This window comes from Myxocyprinus asiaticus, chromosome 44 (assembly GCF_019703515.2).
Source record: "Myxocyprinus asiaticus isolate MX2 ecotype Aquarium Trade chromosome 44, UBuf_Myxa_2, whole genome shotgun sequence".
Classification (NCBI taxonomy): Eukaryota; Metazoa; Chordata; class Actinopteri; order Cypriniformes; family Catostomidae; genus Myxocyprinus; species Myxocyprinus asiaticus.
Genome location: NC_059387.1, coordinates 13,337,260 through 13,361,626, shown reverse-complemented (window position 1 = coordinate 13,361,626; position 24,367 = coordinate 13,337,260). Strand labels below are relative to the sequence as shown.

Here is a 24,367-nt window from a genome sequence, read left to right as displayed (position 1 = left end):
CTGTTTGGAAATAACCATGGCACATGTAATTACATACGTACATACATACATACAAACATACCATTACCATGATACAATGTCCAAAAAACATGGTAACATTTGTACCTTTTTCTTAGTGATGTCTTCTAACAGCATGAACATAAATTAATCAATTATTTGCTGGATACAATTCATTGCCAGTGTTGGGTAAATAACTTAAAAATAGCAATCAACTACAAATTAATTACTACAAACTACTTCTATAAACTTGTATTCAGATTACTTTATTAATTACTTAATGGAAAAGTAATCACAATAGGCTACTATTTAATTTACTTTTAAGTTACTTTCTAAATTAATTTTCATAGAAAATGTTTTGTTTTTCCGCTCAGCCAATTCAAAATAATGTCAATATTTCCTCATTGTACATTCGCGTTGTCCTTTCAGCTATCACAGGAAAACAAACCGACATACAGTACTGTGTATGCATAATTAATGTTTTTTTAATGCATTGTACATAAATAATATTATTTAAGACGAAATATGCATAAAATATGTAATGTACTAAAAAGTAAAAAAAAAAAAAGAATATTGTATCACCACTTTTTTTCAAACTAGAAAGTAATTTGATTACTTACTTTGTAGAATGTAATCAGATTTCACCCAACACTGTATTGCTTATTAAAATTAAATTAATAAAATTAAATGTCCTGCACTTCTTACTCCAACTAAATGTATTACAGTTTCATCAAGAAAAAGCCATGCTCAAGAGATCAAACAGATGCAATATTATACAATATTATTTTCGTGCAAGCAGGAGAGGCCATCGCCTAAACAAATCAGACAAAAAGGGAACATGGAATTTGTTATTATGCAATAACACAGTCCAGCTGAGGTCCAGACGGCGTCTGGGCGGGGAGCGGTGTTGGTCCGTCCCAGCCAATGATCAACGTGTTTTTTCCTCTTCCATTTTCTCTCTCTCTTTTTTTTTTACTCCTCCGGCAGCTCAGTCTGCCTGGACAACTTGAGTCTAGCAGAATAACTGTGAGCGCGAGGATAATGATGATGATGGATGCAATACCGTGTCGTCTCGTGCTTTTAGCCCTGTTCTTTGGAGCCCGGGTCCAACACATAGAAGGTATGGCCAGTGCGGTCTCCTCTGATTTATGCATGCATGCATTTTTCACTCCATCCGTGGGGTGAATGTTTGTGTTATGGGGCCGTCTGAGGGTTGCTCTTTGTTTGCAAGAAACTGCAACCCAAAGAGAGTCTTTCTGCAAAGATGGCGCAGGTCAGAGCGAAATAGAGAGAAAGAATGAAAAAAGATGAGAAAGAGAGAGAAATAACATGCTGTCAGCAAAAGGTTTATGGTTTCATTCAACATGTCGAGGAAAAATAATCGGACTGAGAAGAAAGGCAGAGAAAGAGCTAAAAGTCCACTATATCACACCTGATTAGGTTTATAATTGACGTAAGATTAGACTGACAAAATTCACATGCAAATGTGTTCAGATGATTCATGTCTGAGTTGTGTGTTTGAGTATAGACTGAGTTGTTTCTGACTGAAGGATGATTGTGTAAATATCAGTGTTTATGATCATGCCTTTCGCAGGACACACTCTTCTCATCCCTGCCTAGAGGCGCTGTATTTTCAGTGGAAACTCATTAAGGCAGGTTATAATTTTTTTAATACATGTCATTATGTATATTTTAAGTGTTGGGACTTACATATATCATAAATGAGTGTCACAGTTCCTTGAGACACAAGTCGGAAACTTTTTTGTAATTTGTCTTATATAATCCTGAAACAACCAAACCGTTTATAACTCCTTGTTTAATTATTATTTTATTAATGCATTAACGTTTTGCTTTCATAGGCTCAAATGAAATGAGTAAAACAATTAAACAATACACCGTTATTTACATTAGCTAGCTCAATGCGGCTAACCATCCACATTACTGTTTAAATCTGCGTTTAAAATGCTGGTAGTATTTCATAAGTTTAAAATAGTCTGAATTTGCCCTAAAGTACGACTTTGTATGTAGTCAGTTAAACATTAGATATATTTTTCTATTTAACTACGTTTAAAGTGTCTTGTTATCTCTTTTGACGTCTGTATACGATAGATTAGCTGTTAGCTGTTTGGCTAACTTGCTACACTCAGTTCCTCTTAGTTGAACAGCTAACATAATATACAAACCATGGGCGCCTGCAGGATTTAATCTGAGGGTACGCACAGAAATCTGCCCAATACAACCTTATTTTTAGGGGGGTCCGGGGGCATGCTCCCCCATGAGATTTTTTTTTTGCAAAAACAACACCAAAGCATTCAATTCTGGTGACTTTGAGAGAAGCACTTTTTTCTCCAGTATGAGTACCATTCATGTAAATATTGGCTAAAAACATTTCTTCCAGTAACTGTTCAGAACAAATGCGTTCTCGCTACAAAAAAAGCAAAACGCACAACAACGAATAGAGCAGAACCAGGTGTCTCGAGGCATATTTTTATCAGTTGAAGTTTAACTTGACATGGCATCTAAAAATGCAGTGCTCCCGTGAGAGATGCTAAAAACATAGTGAAACATGATGCAATTTTCAAAAGACATCCATTTAGTGAATGTTTACATGGAAAACTATTGAAAAACAGCGCAAGCGGACGCTAAAACACGTTCAGTTTGAACAGCCCCTTGTTCACATGACACAGCACTAGCTGAAGTTTCTCAAAGTTGCCTCTCAAAAAGACAGCCTTTCGTTTCAGTTGACTGTAGGTACATTTCCAATGTATCCAGCGCTGTATTCGTAAATATCCCAATACTGTTTTACTGTCTGAGAAACCGCTCCAAATGATTCAGTAAGAGAGCGCTCTGAACGAATTGTACTGAATCACGAATCGATTCAGACCGTTCTGAAAGACCGTTTGGCCAATTCACTGAAAAGAACTGACTCAAAAGAATTATTCATTCTCAAATTGGGCATTGCTAGTTCTTTTAAACAGCCAACAGAAATACGGGACACATTTCATGATTGATGAAATATTCTGAGAGTAAATGTTTCTCAGGGCAATCAGAGCGCTCATGGTATGCACAGTGCGTACAGCCGTACAGCTGCAGGCGCCACTGATACAAACAATAAAAATTTTGCGATTAGAGACAACTACTCAGTATATCTTAATGTATATTAGTTACACAGGACTTTGGGATATTTTTCAGGTAGATTATTCATTGTGTAAAAGTCGTTGATACATGATAGGGAGAAATCGATAAGTCTGAGACTCTTTAGTAATAGTTCTGTAAACATGTTAGTGACAGGGTGAGTTCAGCTGTGTACATAGACTCAATTTTGTGGATTCATATTGTGGAATTTGTCTGTGAAACCTAGTGAGCTGCCTGTCTAGACAGCATTTTTCGACATCATACACTTACAAAGCTACAAAAAAGTGCTTTTTTACATTGTAGTTCCATTGTTTTATTTGAATTACCATGTAACTACCATGGTGCATGACTATAACGACATTTATGTCAAAGTACCGTGGTATTACCATCTAAAACCATCAACATTTCCTCTCAGATGTTAACAAGACATTCAGCAGATGTCTTTGAGATGTTGATTTAGAATGTTTGTAAATCTGCTCTTTTAAAGATGTTTAGCAGATTTTAATTAGAAAGCTGTTTCATTTGGAAACAAACTGCACGGAGATGTACGTGTGCTATCTGGGGCACTGGCAGTGTTTTACCACCACAATACATTTTTGTGAGGGCAGGTATGCTCGAACGCACCTACACCCATAAAGATACCTAAAAATGCTGCCTAAGTAGGCAGCTAGCTAGGTTTTGAGGGATGTAGACTAGACATCATTCCTGAATGCGCACTGTCTTTGTTCTTTAATGTCTTAATCTCTTTTGTCATATGAAATTTTGAGTTAGAAATAACTTCAGGCTTAAGCATGTCATATTTAGTTGAACAGTTCTTCTGCTTTGTCTGGCGGGCAGGGTGAGAGTGCAGTCATTGTCATGTGCATCTATTGTCAAGTGACATGATTGTGTCACCTTTTCAGTGATGGTTGCTTTAATGACATTTCATATTTGAATCACGAAAGTCCTTGAAATCATCTTCTGAATGTGAAGACAGCACTGCTGCTTTAATGTGAAAATTACTTGCAATCTTTCCAGCTTGTGCTTTGGTTATTTGATTGGTTTAAACTAATACAGCACTATTTGATAGTGGACAACATTGTAGTATTAAAAATCTAGTGCTGGCTACATGCTTTCTCCAAATATTCTTTGGTTAATTGAAGGATTTGGATTAGTGTTACGGATCCTAACTATGAAGCTGTATAAGCACAAACAAATGTATAAGTGATGAGGCTTGTTAAAGAGTGGAAAAAATACCCTCTGCTTTTTGGCAACGTGGATATCATCAGTCATGAGGCAGTTAAACAGTGCAATGGCTGCATAATTTTTTTAAAACATATTGATGTCTCAGATTAATTATAAGGCATATTAACATGCGATTCCAGGACCGACCACCATTGGAATCCCTCTAATATAAAATTTTAAACGTATTATCGGAAAAAACAACACCTGAGCACCTCAAATAATGCATTGTTTGTATAATAGATAGGCAGATGCATTACTAACATGCGATCAGGCTGCCTTGGTTTACTTTGTCTATATAATACAGGCATATCCAGATATACTCTAGGGAGCGCAATTTAAACCAGAGTTCAATCTGGAGCCCCAGAAAAAGCCCTTGGAGGCTCCTCTTTAGAGTGAACATTTGATACATGGTCAAATATAGTAATTGCAGGGTTTTTCCTGGCTCAAAATGAGGCAGAGGTGGTACCATCCCGATCATGTGCACACATACACTTGTACCATGCCTTTCACTGGCTGAAGCAAACACTTACAAGCAACATAATTTAGGTGTTCTAATAATTAGATGATAGTAGAAAATGACAATTATCAACTTATAGCATATTTAGTTAAAAAAAGCGAACCTGTTCAACATTAAATTAAATACAAAATAACAGCTAATGTGTTCATTTATAGTTAACAAACAGCAAACTTGATTAACTACTTAAACCGATAATAAGATCATCTCTGATCTCAGGTATGTGGGTGGGTATGGTGGTAAGGGACGATGTGTAGAGACTAATCGGCCACTGTTTTACAGCTTGGATTGGACTGATCGCTTAGATCAGGGGTCGGGAACCTGTGGCTCACGAGTCAGAAGTGGCTCTTTGTTAAAATTCAAGTGGCTTGCCGGGTGTCTCACCATTCACCAACGCATGATTTCTAGTGATAATTTTCCAACAGAAAGTGTCGGTGCGATTGCAAAGCTTGAAGTCAATGACACTATTTTGATTTCCTTTCTCCTGAATTTGTCGTACAGCCTACTCCTGGTGAACAAGGTTTGAAATGAACACCCGCCAAATGCGGATTTTCCATGCAGAGTATTTTGCTGATGTTCCAGCCACTGTGAAAGGCGACCTGTAAGACTTCTTGGAGTGATATATTACAAGAAATTAGACACAAAGACGCGTGTTTGACGAAACATGATTCTATTTTGAAGAACAGATGAAAGAAAAGCCGCCGATGCACGTCTGATTTTATATGTGCGCAATGAGCTCCGCTGTTCATGAGTGCAATGAAAGCGCTTCTCCAAGACACACACATGCATAGAGTTCTGGGCCTCGTTTCCCAATAACTATTGATGTTAGCTGTTAAGAGCATTTTCTAAGAGAGATTTTATGAACGTTCATTATTTTTTATGTGCACCCAGGGTGTGAAATAGCATCCGCCACCCGCAAAATGCGACGAGGCTCAATCCAGTTCGCGAGCTCCTTGTCCAAATGTATTTCATGCACGAGTAATTTTGCTCATCTACCTGCAACAGGTGTGTGACTTGTAAGACGTCTCGGAGTGACACATGACAAGAAATGCTGTTAGTCAAAAAGATGCGCTCGAAGAAACACACTTTATTATATTTTTAAGAACAGACAAAAGAAAAGCCGTCAATGCTCTTGTCTGATTCGCTGTTTGTTCAGAGGCGTGCAGTGGGACACTGTCTCGTGGAGCAAGTGCATGTAAAGAGTTATCACTCCTTTTTCTCTGTTTCATTCGACTGAAAACTGTTAGGAAGAATAATGTAGTCTGTGAGAATGCTACAAATGATCTCCGATCATCTCGTGAGGTGCTGTGAGTTTCGCTTTATTTCCACGGAGCAGTTCGCTCTTACGCATTGTGAAGGCAACTCTACAGGTTCAGTAATATATATCTTTGTATTAAAGAAATAAAGGCGAAAGTGATTAAATCATAAACTAATACAAGACACGTTCACCTTGAACCTAAAATTGAGTGCTATTTTCTTTTCTTTAGGCAGCATAAACTGAATTACCAAACGCAATACAAACACATTCGATAAGAACACACATTTGGCAGCATTTTTTGGGAACACATGGGAATTTATTAGGCTTATTTATTATGGTGATTATTATAATTATCTTTGCATTTATAATTGTCTTAAGTTCTTAATTTGTAGCTATTAGTCATTTTTCACCTGTTGCCGCATACTGATACTTGCGTGATGACGAATGGGGTCATGGAGACGGTAAATGTTTGGATTTGGGGAGGTGGTTATATATGACTTTTTAATCACTTCGTTGTTTTAATTGTTTTTTCAATTAGTTTAAAGTGCAATTTGAATTTAGAAATGTCTTTTTAAGTTTTTCATGTTTCGATAAATTAATTTAATTTTTAAAGCAAAATCAATAAAGCAAAAATATTCACCGACCTTGGGGGTTGACCATAGAATCGGATATTGCGATATTTTAAATGCGATTATTATTAAAATATTTTTTAAATATCGCCCAGCCCAAAATGGAAGTTAAATTTTTCATTAACAATTGTAAAATGAAGTAATTTTACGGAGACCCGCACAAACACGTGTACTCAATTCCATATTGCAACATGTTACCTATTAATTTTTGCATATTTGTTTGTTTTTGAGTAGTCTATGGGCAATATAAAAATTTTATTTGATTGAAAAACGTTGTTTTTGAAAATAGTAAATTATTCGTTTGTGCTATGGCTCTTTCGAAAAATGCATCAACCAAAAATAACAAAAATTGTCTCCTTAGTGAAATAAGGTTCCCGACCCCTGGCTTAGATTGACAGGTCTTGATTTACCATGTGCACAACTGAAACAGTGCTGGATCTTATTACTTGTTACTTAATCTATGTAATAATGTTTCTGGTTTATTGTGGCATTTACAAATGTAAGTAGTTCTTAGGTTCAGTAAAACCCTCAGATCACATGTTTGGAGAATTTTTTTGGACTTTTGATAAAAAAGGCTACCTTGGTTCCAAAAGCCATAACTTGCTTTGAGATAACAATACAACATTTTGCCCAGATACAGTTGACATGATTGTAATCAACATGTCAAGCATGAATAATTAACAAAATTAATAAATAAACTGCATCACTTTCTCAGCAGTGTTGTAACATAAGAGCCTCCAAACATGAGATGTATGTTTGCAAGATTATGCGAAAACGATAATGAGGTCAAACGGGAAAGACTGTACCTCTCGCTGGTTTTATACGGATTACACAGTCAGAGAATATTTGTTTTCATTTAAATTGGTTCATTTAAAAGTAGACAATTCAAGCTTTCTATAGACATATTTCTCATGTCTGCGAGGCAAGTATACGCTGAGTTTCGGTTCATTTTCTTGACGCGCTCCAGACAGAAGTTCACAAAGACCGTGACGGCAGAAAGCGCATCCTGTATGATTTCTTTATTTTACAAAACCACAACGTTTTGCCGTTATTGTGAGTGTACACAAATAAAAGTAAACCCTTTATAGTTTCGAATGATGTCTTACTCTTATCTGTATGACCCAAAATTATGGAGTATTTCTTTCTGCTGTTATCAGGGAAAACGTCAGGTGATCATGCTGGCGCCTCCGGTGACCACAGAGGATTGACTATGTTATGTTATCAATATAAAAAAAAAACAACTCAAACAGGAGCAATTCAAATATTGAATTTTGGGGGCATTTCCGACCCTGCGCGACGCTATTTTGAGCCAACGCCTGATTAGCTTGCTTGTTGTTAATCTTAATGGAGGGCTATTGTCTAAGTTCTGCTGGCTCTATGGAGATTATTTTATAGTGGTTTAATTTCACAGCAGTGGCAAACAATGTCGAAGTTTAGGGCAAACATTATCCTGTCACAAATGAAGGTCAGGTAGACTTCGATGTTGTGTGGAGGCTGTGACAAAGAATGTCAAAGAGGGGGAGGGGCAGGGGCTCGTGTGGTCTCACAGAATTACAACTTAAATGCAGATGTCGGGCACACGTTTAATTGAGAATTGATGCCAAAGGGCCAAATTTAAATAAAAACTAAAATATAAATTAAAAAATAAGAAATGACTTGCAAAAATGGCACTTATCTAGTGAAAGAGATCGGGTGCTTGAGCACCACTTGGGGTCTATCTGAGCACGTGACTGCCTGCCTGAGTTTCGTCGACAGTCGGAGGCGGCACGAAATTTGACGGAGGCGGCCGCCTCATAATTCTCTATGCAGGAAAAACCTTTGGGACAGAGGAATCCAAAGTATTTGTGTGACCCCAAACTGCCTGTTGTCCTGACTTAAAGAACCACAACTAATTTGAGAAGTTGCATCTGTGCCAGCTGCGATTGAATTCAGAGGTAGTGATGCATTCAGACTGCCTTGCTTTCTGCAGAACTGGGTATTTTGTTGTGATGGTGGCTTTTTAAAGTATTGTTGATGGGGCAAATTAAATGAAATGCTTACAGAGGCTTTGGTATGAAGAGCTTTTTGAGACTTTCTCTTTTTATATTGGACTTCAAGTTCGCCAAAAGTGATAAAACGTTAGAGTTTTAAAACTTGCATTTCATAGTAATGGACTACAGTTTTGGGCACTCTGACAATTTTATTTTAAGTAGCTCTCTTTCAGTCTGTCTCTCTTTGAGTTGAATATGGCAGTACTCACACTTTGTAATAATGTGGCAACATTTGAATCTACTTTTAGCTGAATAGCTTGACTCATATTGCGCTTGCACTGTCAAAGCTCTTAGGTGATTGCTGGCTTTTCATTAAACCATTGCGCCACTGACACCCCTACAAAAATAACGCTAAGAGTTGCTTTCATGCTATCCATTTGTTGTCTGTATTTACTGAAACAATTTGGATTAAGTGCCCTCCTCGGGTGGAGCCACCCCATCATTAAATCAAATCAAATCAAATTACTTTATTGTCACACAACCATATACACAAGTGCAACGGTGGGTGATGATCTTGGGTGCAGTTCCGAGCAACATAGCAGTCATGACAGTGATAAGACATATACCAATTTACAATAAACATCAGATTTACTAGGAAGGATCTAACAGTCTATCTCAACTCATTTACCCTGAAGTCAACTCTGACTTTTTAAAAACCTGTTTTCTTTGGGAAGAAACTGAAGCCTTTTTGAGTCTTTCTTCTCTGACCACAGCACTCTCAATTTTCCCATATTCGATCTAGCTCAGTGCTTGGGCTAGTTGTACCTGTTGGGGAGATCTTGTATCACTTCACAGTGTTTTATACATTCAGACTGTGGGATTTGTGGTTTGGAAGCAATAGAAGATTGTGGCATGATTAATGGCACTGTCAAAGGATATAAATCAAAAGCTTTTGAGCTTGCACTGTCAACATAATAACATATTCTGTATTAAAAAGATGTAAATATAACAGTTTATGGAATAGTTCACCCAAAAATGAAAATGCACTCACAGACTCATCCTTATGTTGTTTGTATGGATTTCTTTCTCTAGTGGAGCACATAAGGACAAGTTAGGCACATTTAATAGGTGCTATTTAATGAAAGTGATCGGTACCTAGGCCTACTAAATAATATGATTAAAATGGACTGATTCACGAGGCAGAGAAACCTGTATACGTCAGATGGGGTGTTAGAGAGATGGAGATGAGAAATGTAACAGGTGTATATAAGGATGATGAAATTGTCTGTTTTAAGCATTTCTCTTCACCTATGTAACATTTTACACAAAGCATTTTTGCTATTTCTGCCTTTCTTGTCAAAGGCGCTGTAAGATGAGCCGCACGATGTGATGAAGCAAAACTAGACTGCTTCAAAGTCATGCGCATGCACTATATACTGTGGTCAGCTTTGTTGTTTTAAAACAGGAGCGATAGTTTAATCACAACGCTCGCAGAGACACAGTATAACACCATATGCATGTAAAATCAACAGATTTATACATAAGTTCAGCAAATATACGACAGCTTGCTGCACACTTACACTAAACTCGACACGTGTCCAATGAGCTGTGGAATGCTGAGAGTGAGAGAGAAAGAGACTCATTAGCACTAATTACTTGCGCTGATACTAATATTTTATATGAAAGAGAGACACAGTTATTGATTTGATTTGTACATCTGTGTGGTTTCGTTTACAAATTCTCAACTACTGTACTTGTTAATGTGAATAAATGTGTGCAGGAATTTCCCGCATTATGAACGTAGGACTTGAGGGAATTATTAAAATTGTGCGCAATACACACACTCCTGCGCCGAATTTCAGGACCTGTTGGACACGAATGAAGTTTGAGATCTCTGGTAAATGGAAAAAAAAAAGTTCAGCACATGTTTGACTTCAGTCTGTTCTTCACACCAAGTAGGCTATCATATGGCTTCAAGACTTGGAATATAGTGCATGAAACATCTCCTTTTGTATTGCATGGAAGAAAGAAAGTCAGCTGAAAGAAATACAGCTTTTGAACGACACAAGTAAGTAAATGATGACAGAATATTCTATTCCTGTAAACACCAAATGGATCCATAAGTGTTAAAGAAAACATGTTCAATGAGGTAAAGAATCAGCCCTGCCCTGACAACTTGTTCATCTTTGGATACTGAAGACATTGGCACGTGGTGCCCTTTTGTGCCAGTGAAGTGCTGGAATCCGTGTCCTGCGCTCTATTCCAGTCGTTTGTTTTACTGGCTGATTTGAAAGGGAGCTTTGCTGGTTTTATAGCTTTCTTCTCTTTCCTCTTGGAGCTTGTTACCTCAAATGGAGAATGTGCCTCTCCAGTCGGCAAAGAGAGGGGCAGTTTTATGATCCCTGTGTGCCTCAGAGGCTGCCTAGAGCGCCGTGTATTTATAAAGAACAGTCCGTCATGTGCTCTGACACATTAGCAATTAGGCAGCGAGAGTGGCGAAAAAGTTAGTGTTTAAGCATCGAAGAGAACATACTCTTTGACAGTTTACTGCCCTTTTGTCTCTGAAGGCTTATTAGCGCGTCAGGTTGAAGAATGCCGTAGACCTGAAAAGTCAGTTTTGGAATGCCGTGTTTTAGTGTGTCCTAGAATATTTGTCTCTGGCTAACACTTGCTTTGGAACAATACACCCACAGAGTGTGCTGCTCCTTGACAGCCCGCGTTGAAGATGTCCCCTGAAACTTGTGAAACTGTGTAGTTTTGTTCACATCTTTCATGCGAGTGCTCATCAGGAAGACACAAACCAGAGAGCTTTAACGACACTCAGACATTCCAGTATGATAGCCAGCCGGTTGGAACTAGGTCACTGTCAGCAAACCAAAGAATTTCCCTTCTCGTCCACAACTTGTCGTCTTTTAGATGTCAACCTTTCATTTCAGAACCGTACTGTTTCACCAGATACATTTCTTGTTCTCTTTCTTGTGTACAGCCTTCAGATACTTCACTATCGTGATATTGTACTTTGCTAAACAACACTATGAGTTGGTCACAGAGCCAGCGGCGTAGCCTTCCAAAATGTCTTGTTCAAACAACTGGTTACTTCAAGAGTTGTATCTTTTAAATAAACCACCTCTTGATTCATAAAATACACCCACTGGGAATATTTTTTTTCTTCAGTGTTTTAGCCATGCAAGCTCAACTTGGCACACGTCATTCCAATCGTGCCACAGGGGAAGGTAAACATGATGGAGCCGATGCAAAAAATGTCTGATAGGAAATGCCACTTGTTGATGGGTCGGCATAATATATATTTTGTATATAAGTGTATTTTTTCACTTGGTTATACTTCTGCGAGTGCAGTAAAGACAAAACATACTTATATTCAAGATCTATTCTCTAAAAGCAAGTCTAAATATCTTATATGCTGCTTCTCAGGTGAATCCATCTTTTTTTAGATATTTTAAAATATTTATATTTTTAATATTATATTCAACATTCTCAGATAAAAATGTTTTTCTTCTGCAGTATGGCTGCTAAAGAAAATGTATGTTGTTTTAAAGGAGTTTTAGATATTTATATTGGAAAACAAGCCAAATCAAAAATGGATTTTGTTGCAGTGTATAATGGGGCGAAGACTACCCTCTCTCACCTTTCTGTTCAATTCAATCCATCTTTAACTCACAAAAAAACAAGCTCTCTTATTAATAAAGCTGCGTATTGCCAATTTTCTTCACGATACGAAATGCACAGTGACACATATATTATGATTCAATAAATTGCGAGCCATCATGTTATAATCTAATCAAGCGTCCCCGCGACAGAGTGTGCATCAGCCGGGTGCAGTTTCAGTCTCTCCCCCTTAGATCGGGACACCAACTCATAGAAGAGGCGCTGACCGCACAGAGAAATGCCAGTTTCGGAGTTTGTAGTTATTTACATGATCTGCTTCCTTATTATTTGAACTTTAATAAAGCTATAACGCATTAAATATAACTGCATTAAAGATGTAAAGCCGGGGTGTTTCCTTTAAAGATGCTCGACACGCAAGTTTTGCTTCAGTTATTCCACAACGAGATTGCTTCTGTATTTACTTATTTGTATTTTTGGATTATAATTCCCTCATACTTGGCGATCTACATCACCTGAAGTTGTTTGGAAAGTTTAGAGTGCATCTGGACTGTGAGCTGTGTTTTCTTCCTCTCCTCAGTCAGGCACGAACTGCAGTGAGTAACTCTCAAAATGCTGTGTTTTTGTCTGTAATTCAAAAGGTATTGATTTTAGGAGAGCTGTCAGACCCTTCTCAACCAAGAGTATGACTCCTTATCATTTGTTCGTCCAGACAAAGGCACATATAGCATAAGGCTTTTTGGGGGTGGTAAAGGTTGATGGGGTCCATCTGAGTCCTAACACCCAAACCCACATCTGTCGCAGACAAAAGGTTTGCACTAATGGGTGGATAGGGGTTAGGGGCCAGAGTGGTGATCTATGGAAATGACTCTGGGATCCCTTGTCTTATGGGAAAGGGCTCCACAGCTCGATTACTTTGAAAAAGGGGGGCAAGGCAATCTCGAGCGAGGACTCGAGGTTTGTGGATGCTGCACATGAGTAGTGGCTTCATTCCCAAACCCCCCTTATATGTGATGTGCATGCACCTTCTGCTTAAGGTAATGATGTATGAGCCAGCAGGAGGGTAGGGGATTGTGGTTGCCAGGAAACGGGGTGTAATTAATTCCACTGCACACGGAAGGTGAGCGTGAGGAGTTGTGTGGAGGGGCTTTCTTTGATGAACTGCCCACGTGACGCGAAGCCTGTTTCCCCTTAAATCACTCCTTCGTGCCTTGTGGAAACTAGGCACTGTTAATGTTAGCCAGAGTTGTCCTAACTATTGTGTTGCTTAGAATCTCAGGACTTTTAAACTGGTTGAGAGGAGAACACTAGATGCAGGTTTGTGATTAAAATTAGGGATAGTCACGATGGTCGACTAGTTGTCCAACAACACACTTTGGTCGACAAGTTTGAGATTTGATTAGGCTATTTTCTATATTTTTATGGCGGTGCTTTAATGAATGTGCTAACAACATGCTAAGCTTTAGCTGTTAGACAGTTTGTACGATAAAACTCTCTCGGAGCAGTTGCGTATTTAATTTCATCACCTTTAAAGCTCCGCCTCTACAGCCATACACATTCAGATTGACGTCTTTGGGAATTGTTGTGTTTTGCACTGTTTTCGAGCATCCCACCATGAGCATAATTTTTTTTTAAAGTTTTAATGACGTGTCTCGAGACCCCTGCATTTGGTGACATTCCGTTGCACTGTTTATGATTGAAAGAATGCCTTTTATGCAAATGTCCTCAATAAAATGTGGCTGATTAATATTTACAGTTAAAAAATGTTTTATCATTTGCCACATTACTGTTAAAGTGTGAATGCCATTTAAATCTACTTTTGTTATTACATTTGTTTAAAACCCTGCATGTTACGAATTAAACATGATCTAACAACTGCAAGAGCCTGTATAATGCAAGCAATAAACAAATCTCAACCAACAAAACCCATCTTCAGTCTGAGCCATTATTAGACACTTTTAAGCTGTTAAAGACAGCACAACTGTTAACAAGGACAGCACAGCAGCAGTAACTGTCACATAGTTTTGTGAAGAAGCCACCATGTTTTTGGTACGCAGACATCGAGTGCACTGTAAATCACAATAGTAGTATTAATATATTTGGTAAAGAAAACAATGTAAGATCCATAAAATTGTTTATTAAAAAGTGATACAAAGACAAAGATGCCACAATATACAATATATTATATTGTAAAGAGAACTCATGAATGATTAAATGCAAAAATGAAGCAATATGAAATTCATTATGAAGACAATCCACATAAGATCAGGAAGTTTTTAAATGGAATGCAAGGCAGAGATGCAGCGATTGTGCAGAGATTGTAAGTTACTTACAAGTTAAGTGAATCCACATGAGAAAAGATGTGTTTGTTTTTAAGACATTTGATGCAAATTAAATACACATACTCTACTGGTTCCAAATTTCTTTCTTGAGTTGCATTTGGTAGACACTTTTATCCAAAGCAACTTACAGTGCAGTCAACACATACTGTACATTTTACTTTAGCGTTTTTAATGTCGTTGGGCAAAACAGCTTATTCTGCTTTTGCGCCACCAATTGCGCTGGTTTTGGTAACTGCGGAAGCTGCTGACCCACTATTGAAAGCTCATATTCTCAACCTAGTCTCATAGAATGAAGGTTACTATAAGTACATTTTTGCAAACTGACTTTTACACAGGGTTGGGGAGTAACGAAATACATGTAACGGGATTACGTATTTAAAATACAAAATATAAGTAACTGTATTCTACTACAGTTACAATTTAAATCATTGGTAATTAGAATACAGTTACATTCAAAAAGTATTTTGATTACTGAAGAGATTACTTTGCATTTTATTGTCATTTGTTTCATTTAATATTTAGTCCTTTCAGATGGAAAACATTTATACATATAAATGATGCAATCCAAAGTGCATTTGAACAGCGGTGAAACACTTTCTTACGATGTGTTACATTCATACGAGCAGACAGAGAAGTAAGTTTTAAGTAAGTTTGGAGCACAAGAAATAGAAATAAACCTTGTGTAAATTGTCAGCTTTATGCTAAGCTAAAATGCTATTTCTAGCCATTTTACATGCACATGTTACCAGGCACGATCAGCAAGAAAAATTCACATTAGATCATAATTTCTTTTTTTCTAGTAAGACCTTTGATATTAGGACAAAAATCATATTCTTGAATATATTTTTTTTTTATGTTTTCCTGTAAAAATATCTAAAAATCCTTAAAACAAGATCAATTTGATTTATCTTGTTTAGAAACAACACTGCATAAGATATTTATGTTTTTCAGAGAATGTATTTTTAACGTGTATTTTGTTTTACTGTACTGGCAGAGTTTTTATAGTCAAAACAAGTGAAAAAATCTACCAGTGCTGAAGAAGTAATCCAAAGTATTTAGAATACGTTACTGACCTTGAGTAATCTAACGAAATATGTTACAAATTACATTTTACAGCATGTTTTCTGTAATCTGTAGTGGAATACATTTCAAAAGTAACCCACCCAACCCTGCTTTTACATGCCGCGTTCTATGTTTCGCTGCAGTTTCCTGGTGAAATGAACACTAGAGGCACTAACACTGAAATCAAGACTACAATGGCTTTTATTATGATTTCATAAACACTTTTTTCGCACTATTACTCACATACTGCTGTGTTTTGATATCAAAACACTTTTACGTTAACACATCATTTGAAAAACTATACATTTTAACGCTTGTATTACAGATCCACCTACATTTACACACTTATTCTAAAGTGATTACGTTCCGTGGTAGCTCACCTGATGTTAGACTTGGAACTCTGAGACCGAAGCTTGACTTAGGTGTTGGTTAAGGGTAGGGGTGGGCGATATACCAGTAGACATTATAAATCAGTAGAAATTTGGAAACCAGTTTACATTTTGGAATATCGTCTGTATCACGGTTATGCAAAACCATGACCATGTTGCAAGAAATGTGCATCTCATTCTAGTCACCTAGAATTCTCTACATTCTGTCGGCGAAATAGAGGAGGAAGGCGGAGCGGCTTTATGTGAGACTGAGAGAATTGAACAAACAAGAGTTTTTCAGGTACTGACAAATTCCATTACATAAATCTCTTGTTCTGAATATGCTTCTCATCAGACACAAGCAGCTGTGTTTCACGTGATTTTTGCACGTGCTATCTCTGAAGCATGAAAGTGCGTGTGAGTCCAGCAGGCTTCCAGATTGGGCTCCACAGACACTTGCGCTACTCAGCCTGGTTTCTCTCAATCGCGGCACAAACTTCCAAATTTGCGTGACCCATCTGAATTCTACTGAGTTTTTTAACTTAAAGCACTATGAAGGAAGTCAAACATCTCAAACGGCAAGAGAGCCTGACATTTTAATCAACACTGATGAGGAAAACAGCTAAAACAATGTGTCATGCACCAACAATTATGTGCCGTCTGTCATGCGGATTTTTTAAACTACACATCATCACCCTTTAGAAAATTCAGTTCGAATGATGTTGGATATTAGAAATCAAACTGGCTTTGCTTTCAGATATTCAAATATTGTCAGAGATGACTTAAACCATTAAGAGCCTAATGAAGTGTTTTTAATAATAACAGGCCTACTAGTCAACAACATCAGACTGAAATGTGAAATTAAACATTGAAATATATATATATATATATATATATATATATATATATATATATATATATATATATATATTACTCTATGTTTGTCATATTCCAAATAATGAGAAATGTATGTAAGAGGAAGTAGTTTTCATTTATAAAGTATTTAATTAAATGACTGGATTTTTCAAAAATATGCATTACAATATGGTTATTTAATATATAAGAACATTTTTATTCATATTTTGGAAAAATTCAACTATATCATGATATTTCTATCAGGAAGACTCGCAGACTTGAGTGAAATTCAAGATGACATTTATTTGATGAATATAAAACAGAAATGTAATGTCTCTCTTTGGCGTAAGCCCTGTCTGGCGGGCCAAAGAAGTTGTACTCAAAACCGTCATATCCTGCCGGAGATAGGAGGCAGGGGTGAGGAGCCTACACCCGTGCAGGACGGGACTCAACTGGTGGTGGTGGGGTGGTGGAGGTTGCTGTGTTAGCACACTGAAACAGCAATGTGATGGATTGTGAGCAGACTTATATAGCAATGGCTTACATGTGATTGGCTAGGAGTTACTTAGCTAATGGTGCGATGATGTACAGCTGCTAGTCTTCCTGCTAGAACTACGCTGCACTTACATATATCGTTATCGTGATATAAAATGTGTACAGGTGATATAAGATTTTGGTCATATCACCCACCCCAAGTTAAGGGTAAAGACTAGTGTGTTTTGTTCACCTCTAAATTATGTTTTAGGACACTTGGTTAGGTTAAGGTGAAAGATTTTGGTTAGGGAGGTACGTTTTACTCATTAAAACATCCATCTAAAATTCACCTTAAAAACCTCATCTGAGTACAACACCATTTCACACCATGTCACATGTCATGTCTGATTTTATTTCATCAGTAAATTATTATTAACTGGATAAGCATGCACTTCCATTAAATAGACATTTTTGAAAATAATATTCAGATGTAATTAGAGACAATATTATTTTAGAAAAATACAATTTTAATTTAAAATATTTAAAATGTAGGGCCTAATCAGTGACAGTTTGTAAGCAGCAAATGTTTCTAACATAATTCTGTATTTTCAGTAAGCAGAATTTTTAGCTAATATTTCCATTTGGTGTCACCATTGCCCTGTTATGGACTGATTTTTAGTCCCAGTACATCTCTGATGGGTGATTTAACATTTTCAAGAACATTATTTTTAGCTAAATTTTAAAGGAAAAAAACTGTTTTCCAAATGTCTTTTAAGTAATAATAGTAATAATAATAATAAAGCTTCTCTTGATTCAGGCTTAATTTAAAGAATTGTGAACTGAACCAAACAGTACAGTATCGTGAACTGTATCGTGAGATGAGTGAATTGTTACACCCCTACTTCTGTATTAAAAAAGCTAGCTCGCTTGAAATCCAGGCTGCCTTAATTCAATTTCTTATTGGCTGGTCTGTCTCACAAACCAGAACAGAACTACTTGCGTCACTGTTGATCTCACTCTGGCCTGCAGGATCATTCTGCAGGTTCGTGTTTATTCTGCAATGCAGTTCGTGGATAGTTTTTTGTGTTCAGCCAGCTGTAGTCTGTCTTTTATGATAGGACTTTTAAACATATTACATCATAAAAGAGAGAGAAAGAGATGGATTATGGGGATTGGAAAACACTTTTCACACAGCTGTAGGGCTTTACTGGTTGTTTAGATCAGGGTTACTATCAGAAATAATTAATAATTATTTCTGTAGTTATTAATCAATATTTAAATTAATTAATTGGATCTAACTCATTAAAGCCTCACACGGGGCACCAATTATTATGTAGGGCTTTACTGGTTGTTTAGATCAGTGTTACTATCAGAAATAATTAATAATTATTTCTGTAGTTATTAATCAATATTTAAATTAATTAATTGGATCTAACTCATTAAAACCTCATATAGGACTCCAGTAAATGTAGTGTGCTACGTTTAGGAGCAAGTTTGGTTATTAGCAATAATTAATAATTATCAAAGATAATTATTAATTATTAAAATCAATAGAACATTGATGAGAATCAATGTTAGCTTTTTTTAATCCTTTAAAATCAACACTTATCAATTGTTAACATCGAAGAAACATTAAAATTAACACTAGCTTATTGATCATTCTAATTCAATCAAAGATAATTATCAATTATCAAAAATCAATAGAATATTAATAAGGATTAACATTGACGGGGCACCACCCTGAAATCAGGGACTAATAACCGAATATTAAAACAGTCTCAATATTAGATTGTTTTCTTAGGAAAATCGACATCCGAAGAATATCAATTTTCGAATAAAAAAACAATGAATGAAGGTTTGAATCCGAGCACTGACATCCCGTCAGCATGACACAGGCGTATGCAAAACAAACCAAAACACTTCTCTTTGTAATATAAACAAAGTTTATTTATGCAGTAATATCAATTAATAATTAATACAATGCAGTCAATAAACTTCCGACTTACAACTACAAACTAAACAGTGATATGATTAGATATGGAAATAAAATAATCCTATAACACATATAGTGTGTGTGTGTGTGTGTGTGTGTGTGTGTGTGTGTGTCAGTGTGGTTAGTGAGAGAGAGAGAGAGAGATGATTAAGTGACAGCCCGAAAGCTGATTTCGCGATAGCTGGAGATGAAGCAGCCGTGTTCATCACTCAGAGACGCGGTTTTACGAGCGGGGCTCGTAAAAGTCCCTTGTTATTTGACTCTTTAATGGATGAACTCAGTTGCTGTCTCACCCGCGATGGCGAAAATGCACAACAGTCCAATTTGGTTGGACTACAATACAGCAAAACAAATTTGTGATAATACCCTGAGTATTAATAATTAGCGGACATGGCGGTCCGTAAACTGTACAAGCAAAAACCTTGAAACACAAGAATAACACGCTATAATATTCTGTCTCTGCCCAGACGTAAACCTCTTACTTGAATCGCATGAGGACACAGGTAGAATGTGTTTTACTCCGTCCTTTAACTTTGACCCGGTTTCTTGAGGCTCGTGTGATGACTAGAGCCGTTTCCTCGCGCTGTCGGCGGCCGGTACGGCTGTTGATTCTCAGAGGGCGGTACGGCTGTTGATTCTCGGCGGGCTGGCGGAGAACTCAGAAATGTCGACTTGATTGAAGATGGAAGAGAAATCTTTAATCTCTTCACTTCTGTAGGCCAACGGATGAAGATGCGAATTGCTCGGCGGTCTCCTTTGGATCCGTTAGAGTGTTTGGTTGAACACAGAGTAATCTCAACTCGTCCAGCGAGATGGAGATTGTATGGCTACAGTTTCAAGTCGGACATTACTTCCTTATGCCACGAGGTTACACCGGAGAGCAGCAAAAAGCTACGTCCGTATTCGGTGAACGAAGTAGCCGGAAGCAACTTTGGAAGCATTTTCAGAATTATTTGAAGTCCGGATGATGTCATGTTCGAGGGACGTTCTGTTGTGTGCCTCATCCAATAGGAGTTGAGTGCTCGATCCTTTAGTGGGCAAGGCTTCATGGATCTGTAGTCTGTTTAGGACTCCCTTTGTTTGATTTTGGCGCGATTTTATCAGTAAGATTTATGACTTAGAAGGAGGGGGCTTGAGGAATGTTTTTTTATGACTGTTAGGCCTGCCTTTGTCTTCTATCTGAATACATGAGGCCCAACACAGCTATGCCAAGTACTGTACCTTTGTAAGTGTTTCGCCATGCAATGTCAGCTGACTTCTGTACACTATTTGTTTAGTCTCATTGACGTCTTTCAAAAGTTAATTAAATGGGATTTATGTTGAGATGAATGCTGACCAACCCACTCTACCACTTTAGCAGTTTACATCAAGATGAAGATTAATTAGCTTGGCTCTGAAAACTGTCACACTCTTCAATTGATCCCCTGTCTGTTGTTCAAGCAACCAATGAGACTGTGAACAAATAGCACACCTATTCATTTAACTTTGCACCGAATGCTTGGATTACACCAATAGATCGCCTTGGCGTCCACACACTGCAGAGAGCCCGCACAAGCTTTTGCTGGCTTTCCCCCTCTCTGGTGAAAAGATATTGAACAGCACTTCTCTATTCAATGCCAGATAATTCAATTACTATATTAGAGGTTAAAGCCCAAAGCTCCAACAATGTGAAATCCAATTGCCATTGATGAGTTTTTTTCTTTCTTGCTTTGTCCTCAGCATTTAGATAAAACAGTTTCCATCCTTTTCATTTGTAGTCGCTCTGGAGACCTGAAATACCGCAGACATGTGAGACCCAATGGTGTGAGGCCAAGTCAACCCACACCCCCCTTCCCATCCATTTAAAAAATGGCTTTGTGGGACTTAATCAGATAGCGCTACGATGGAATTAGGTTAATTGAAAGCATTACAGGACTTGAGTGACTCAAAATTGCATGCTTTTCATGAATGGCAAAGTTATTTGGAAATAGTCCATTTTGTCCGGAATGTAATTAAAACATTCCAGTCAGGTTGTTTTAGACATTAAGGGACATTCTTAAAGGGATAGTTCACCCAAAAATGAAAATTCTGTTATTTACACACCCTTATGGCGTTCCAAACCCGTATGCTGTTATTTATTTAGTGGAACTTAAAAGTAGGAATTTTTGAAGAATCATTTTATTTGGGAATTGGAGTATGCTTGAGATTCAGTAGCGGTGTGTTCCGGTACCACAAAATAGGGAACACTATCTGAGTACACTGTAAAAAAAAGAATTATTGAGCAAACTTAAAAAATAAAGGCAATATTATGCAGTAAGATATTTGAGTTCTCTCAACAACTGTTTAATTGTCCTCAGTAACATTGTTTTTTTTGTTCACTAAATGCAGAATTTCTTGTTGAGAGAACTACTAATTTCTTGTTCAGCCTACTATCAATTTGGAATAAGAGAATTTTAATTTTGTCACCATTTCAATTACTTTTGCATGAAGTTAACTGTCATCTTTGCCTTTGAAGATAGGTATGTCTTGCAAGGCAATACATACAATTGTTTGGCATAGACACAATAGACCTCAACCCTTAACACACACACTCTAATAATGGTGACAATTAACAAACCTCATTAAAAGATGAGCTCTTAACTTCACCACACAACAATTGACTAACAATGGCAAAAATCAACAATAACAGCATATAGTCAACAAACAGCCAAAAAAACAAAAAACAAACAACAAAAAAACAAAAACAACTATAACACTACTTATAACTGTTATTTATTAATGTTGGAATGCATGCTTGTTTAATATGAAATTGTTCATTCAAACAACTCTGTTAGGGTAATTGGGACAACATTTGGGGGAATATTGTTGGTCTAACGTGTTTTTATGAAAAATGTAGTTTTCTGTCCACATGACCGGAAGAATGCTGAAGAACCATTAACAGAATCGAACGTCATGAACTCATTTGGTTTCAGTATTGTAATGTTATCATTACCAGAGATTTTGTGCGTGTGGTGGTGGGCAATTAAAACCTACTTGCATATCCTCACGAAATCCTGAATGTTACCTTCATCTTGCTTCTTGATTTACACCTATTTGATGCTATCGAAAATCAGCAGGAAAGAAAGAGCCGTTCTATCTAGATATTTTCTGGTAATAGCTCCATACATAAAATTCACCCACCAAATTGAAAAAATGATCTGCATTTGGTGCTTGACTGGTGTTAAGTTTTGACCCTGATAGTGGTCCAAATGACTTGTACACTATATTCCAAATCTAAAACAAATGAAAGCTTTGTGTAAGAAGCAGACCGATTTGTTTTTATTTATTTTTTGTCATTCACTGATAATCTTTACCTCCGAAGCAGTGAAGACTCAAAAATCCAGACTCAAAATTGGCACGCCATTGATGCCAAAACGGCATTGGCTTTCCTTGCATATGCAGAAACCAAATGAGGTTTTAGTCTGTTCCTCACACAAAGCTGTCATATGGCTTCAGATGACTAAGAATGTAGTGTAACATCAGTCAAATGGAGTACTTCTATGATAGTTTTTATTGGCCTACTCCTTTAATGGTGTTTTTTGTCTTTTGTGGAGCTTGATAGCCCTTTGTTACTGAGGTTGGCATGAGTTGCGGAACTATTTCAAGAGTTTTGCGAACTTCTTGAACTTATCGAAAGATATGAAATTCACTAGTAAATACCCCATTGGAATTAAGGTTAAATAAATGCATAAATATTAAAATCTAGTCAGAAGTCAATTTTTATCATCAGAGAGCCTGTCTGTGGCCTAGCTTTGGTGTTTTCAGATTTAGTCTAGCATTGCCCCAGCTGTGCTTATTTGTGACACTCCTGTGCCATCTTTTTATAGTTTGTCTGCGGGTGTTTTTGTCCTCTTCCTACAAAAAAACAAAACAAAAAAACAAGACAGCGATAGAGTAATGGCAATGTCAGTGTCTTGGGCTGAAAGCGAGAAGATGAAAATAAGCCGCTGTGGAAAAATAACATCTTTTGGATTATGTGAGAAGCAAACATAATCGTTTGTTTAATGCCTGCTGTGTTCAACAGGCTTAGCTCTGTAAGCCTCAGTTGACTTGCATCCTTTCTGGATATTAAATTGCAGAAGTGATAAGTGAACTCTTGTGTTTGGTTACACTATGTAACACAATTTTTGTTCCTGGGTAGTAAGTGTTATTTCCTAATTGCTTATGCCTCAAAAGTATAGAAAATGGCTATTATTCCCCACAAACTTTGTTTTTGTGACCAGGACAGTGATATTTTTAAATTTACCTATTTCCAATGAGAAAACGGGCGAATGTTTGTCTTTTCGTTCACATAAAGCCCCCAAATGTAGTCTCCCATCATGTTCTCGTTATACTGTCCATGGTAGCGGCGTTCAAAGTCCAGTATATCCTGATGGAAGCGCTCGCCTTGCTCCTCCGTGTACGCTCCCATGTTCTCCTTGAATATATCAAGATGAGTATCAAGGATATGGACTTTGAGGGACACCCTACAGCCCATTGTGCCATAGTTGTTCACCAGTGTCTCAACCAGCTTTACATAGTTTTCGGCCTTGTGATTGCCCAGGAAGCCCCGAACCATTGCGACAAATCTGTTCCAAGCCGCTTTCTCCTTACTTGTGAGCTTCTTGGGGAATTCATTGCACTCCACGATCTTCTTCATCTGTGGTCCTACGAAGACACCAGCTTTGACCTTTGCCTCAGACAGCTTAGGGAAGAAGTCTTGAAGGTACTTGAAGGCTGCCGACTCCTTATCTAAAGCTCTGACAAATTGTTTCATAAGTACAATTTGATGTGCAGTGGTGGCATCAGCACCTTCCGGGGGTCCACCAGTCCCACTTGACATTGTTCCTCCCCACAGAGAATTCGGTCCGCTGTGGCCAGTCCCGCCTGTGGTAGTGCGCCTCGGTGTCCCTGTTGTCCCAAAG

At 37.4% G+C, this 24,367-nt stretch overlaps 1 protein-coding gene across 1 annotated transcript in view; it reads left to right on the top strand.

Annotated features, from left to right (window-relative positions):
- Window positions 1-397: 397 nt before the first annotated feature.
- The window catches only part of LOC127434733 (TGF-beta receptor type-1-like), an 81,049-nt gene continuing 57,079 nt past the window's right edge, over window positions 398-24,367 (top strand). Inside the window, exon 1 of the mRNA XM_051687677.1 lies at window positions 398-1,117. Coding sequence (XP_051543637.1) covers window positions 922-1,117 — 196 coding nt within the window. The 5' untranslated portion in view covers window positions 398-921. The remainder of the gene's footprint in view (window positions 1,118-24,367) is intronic.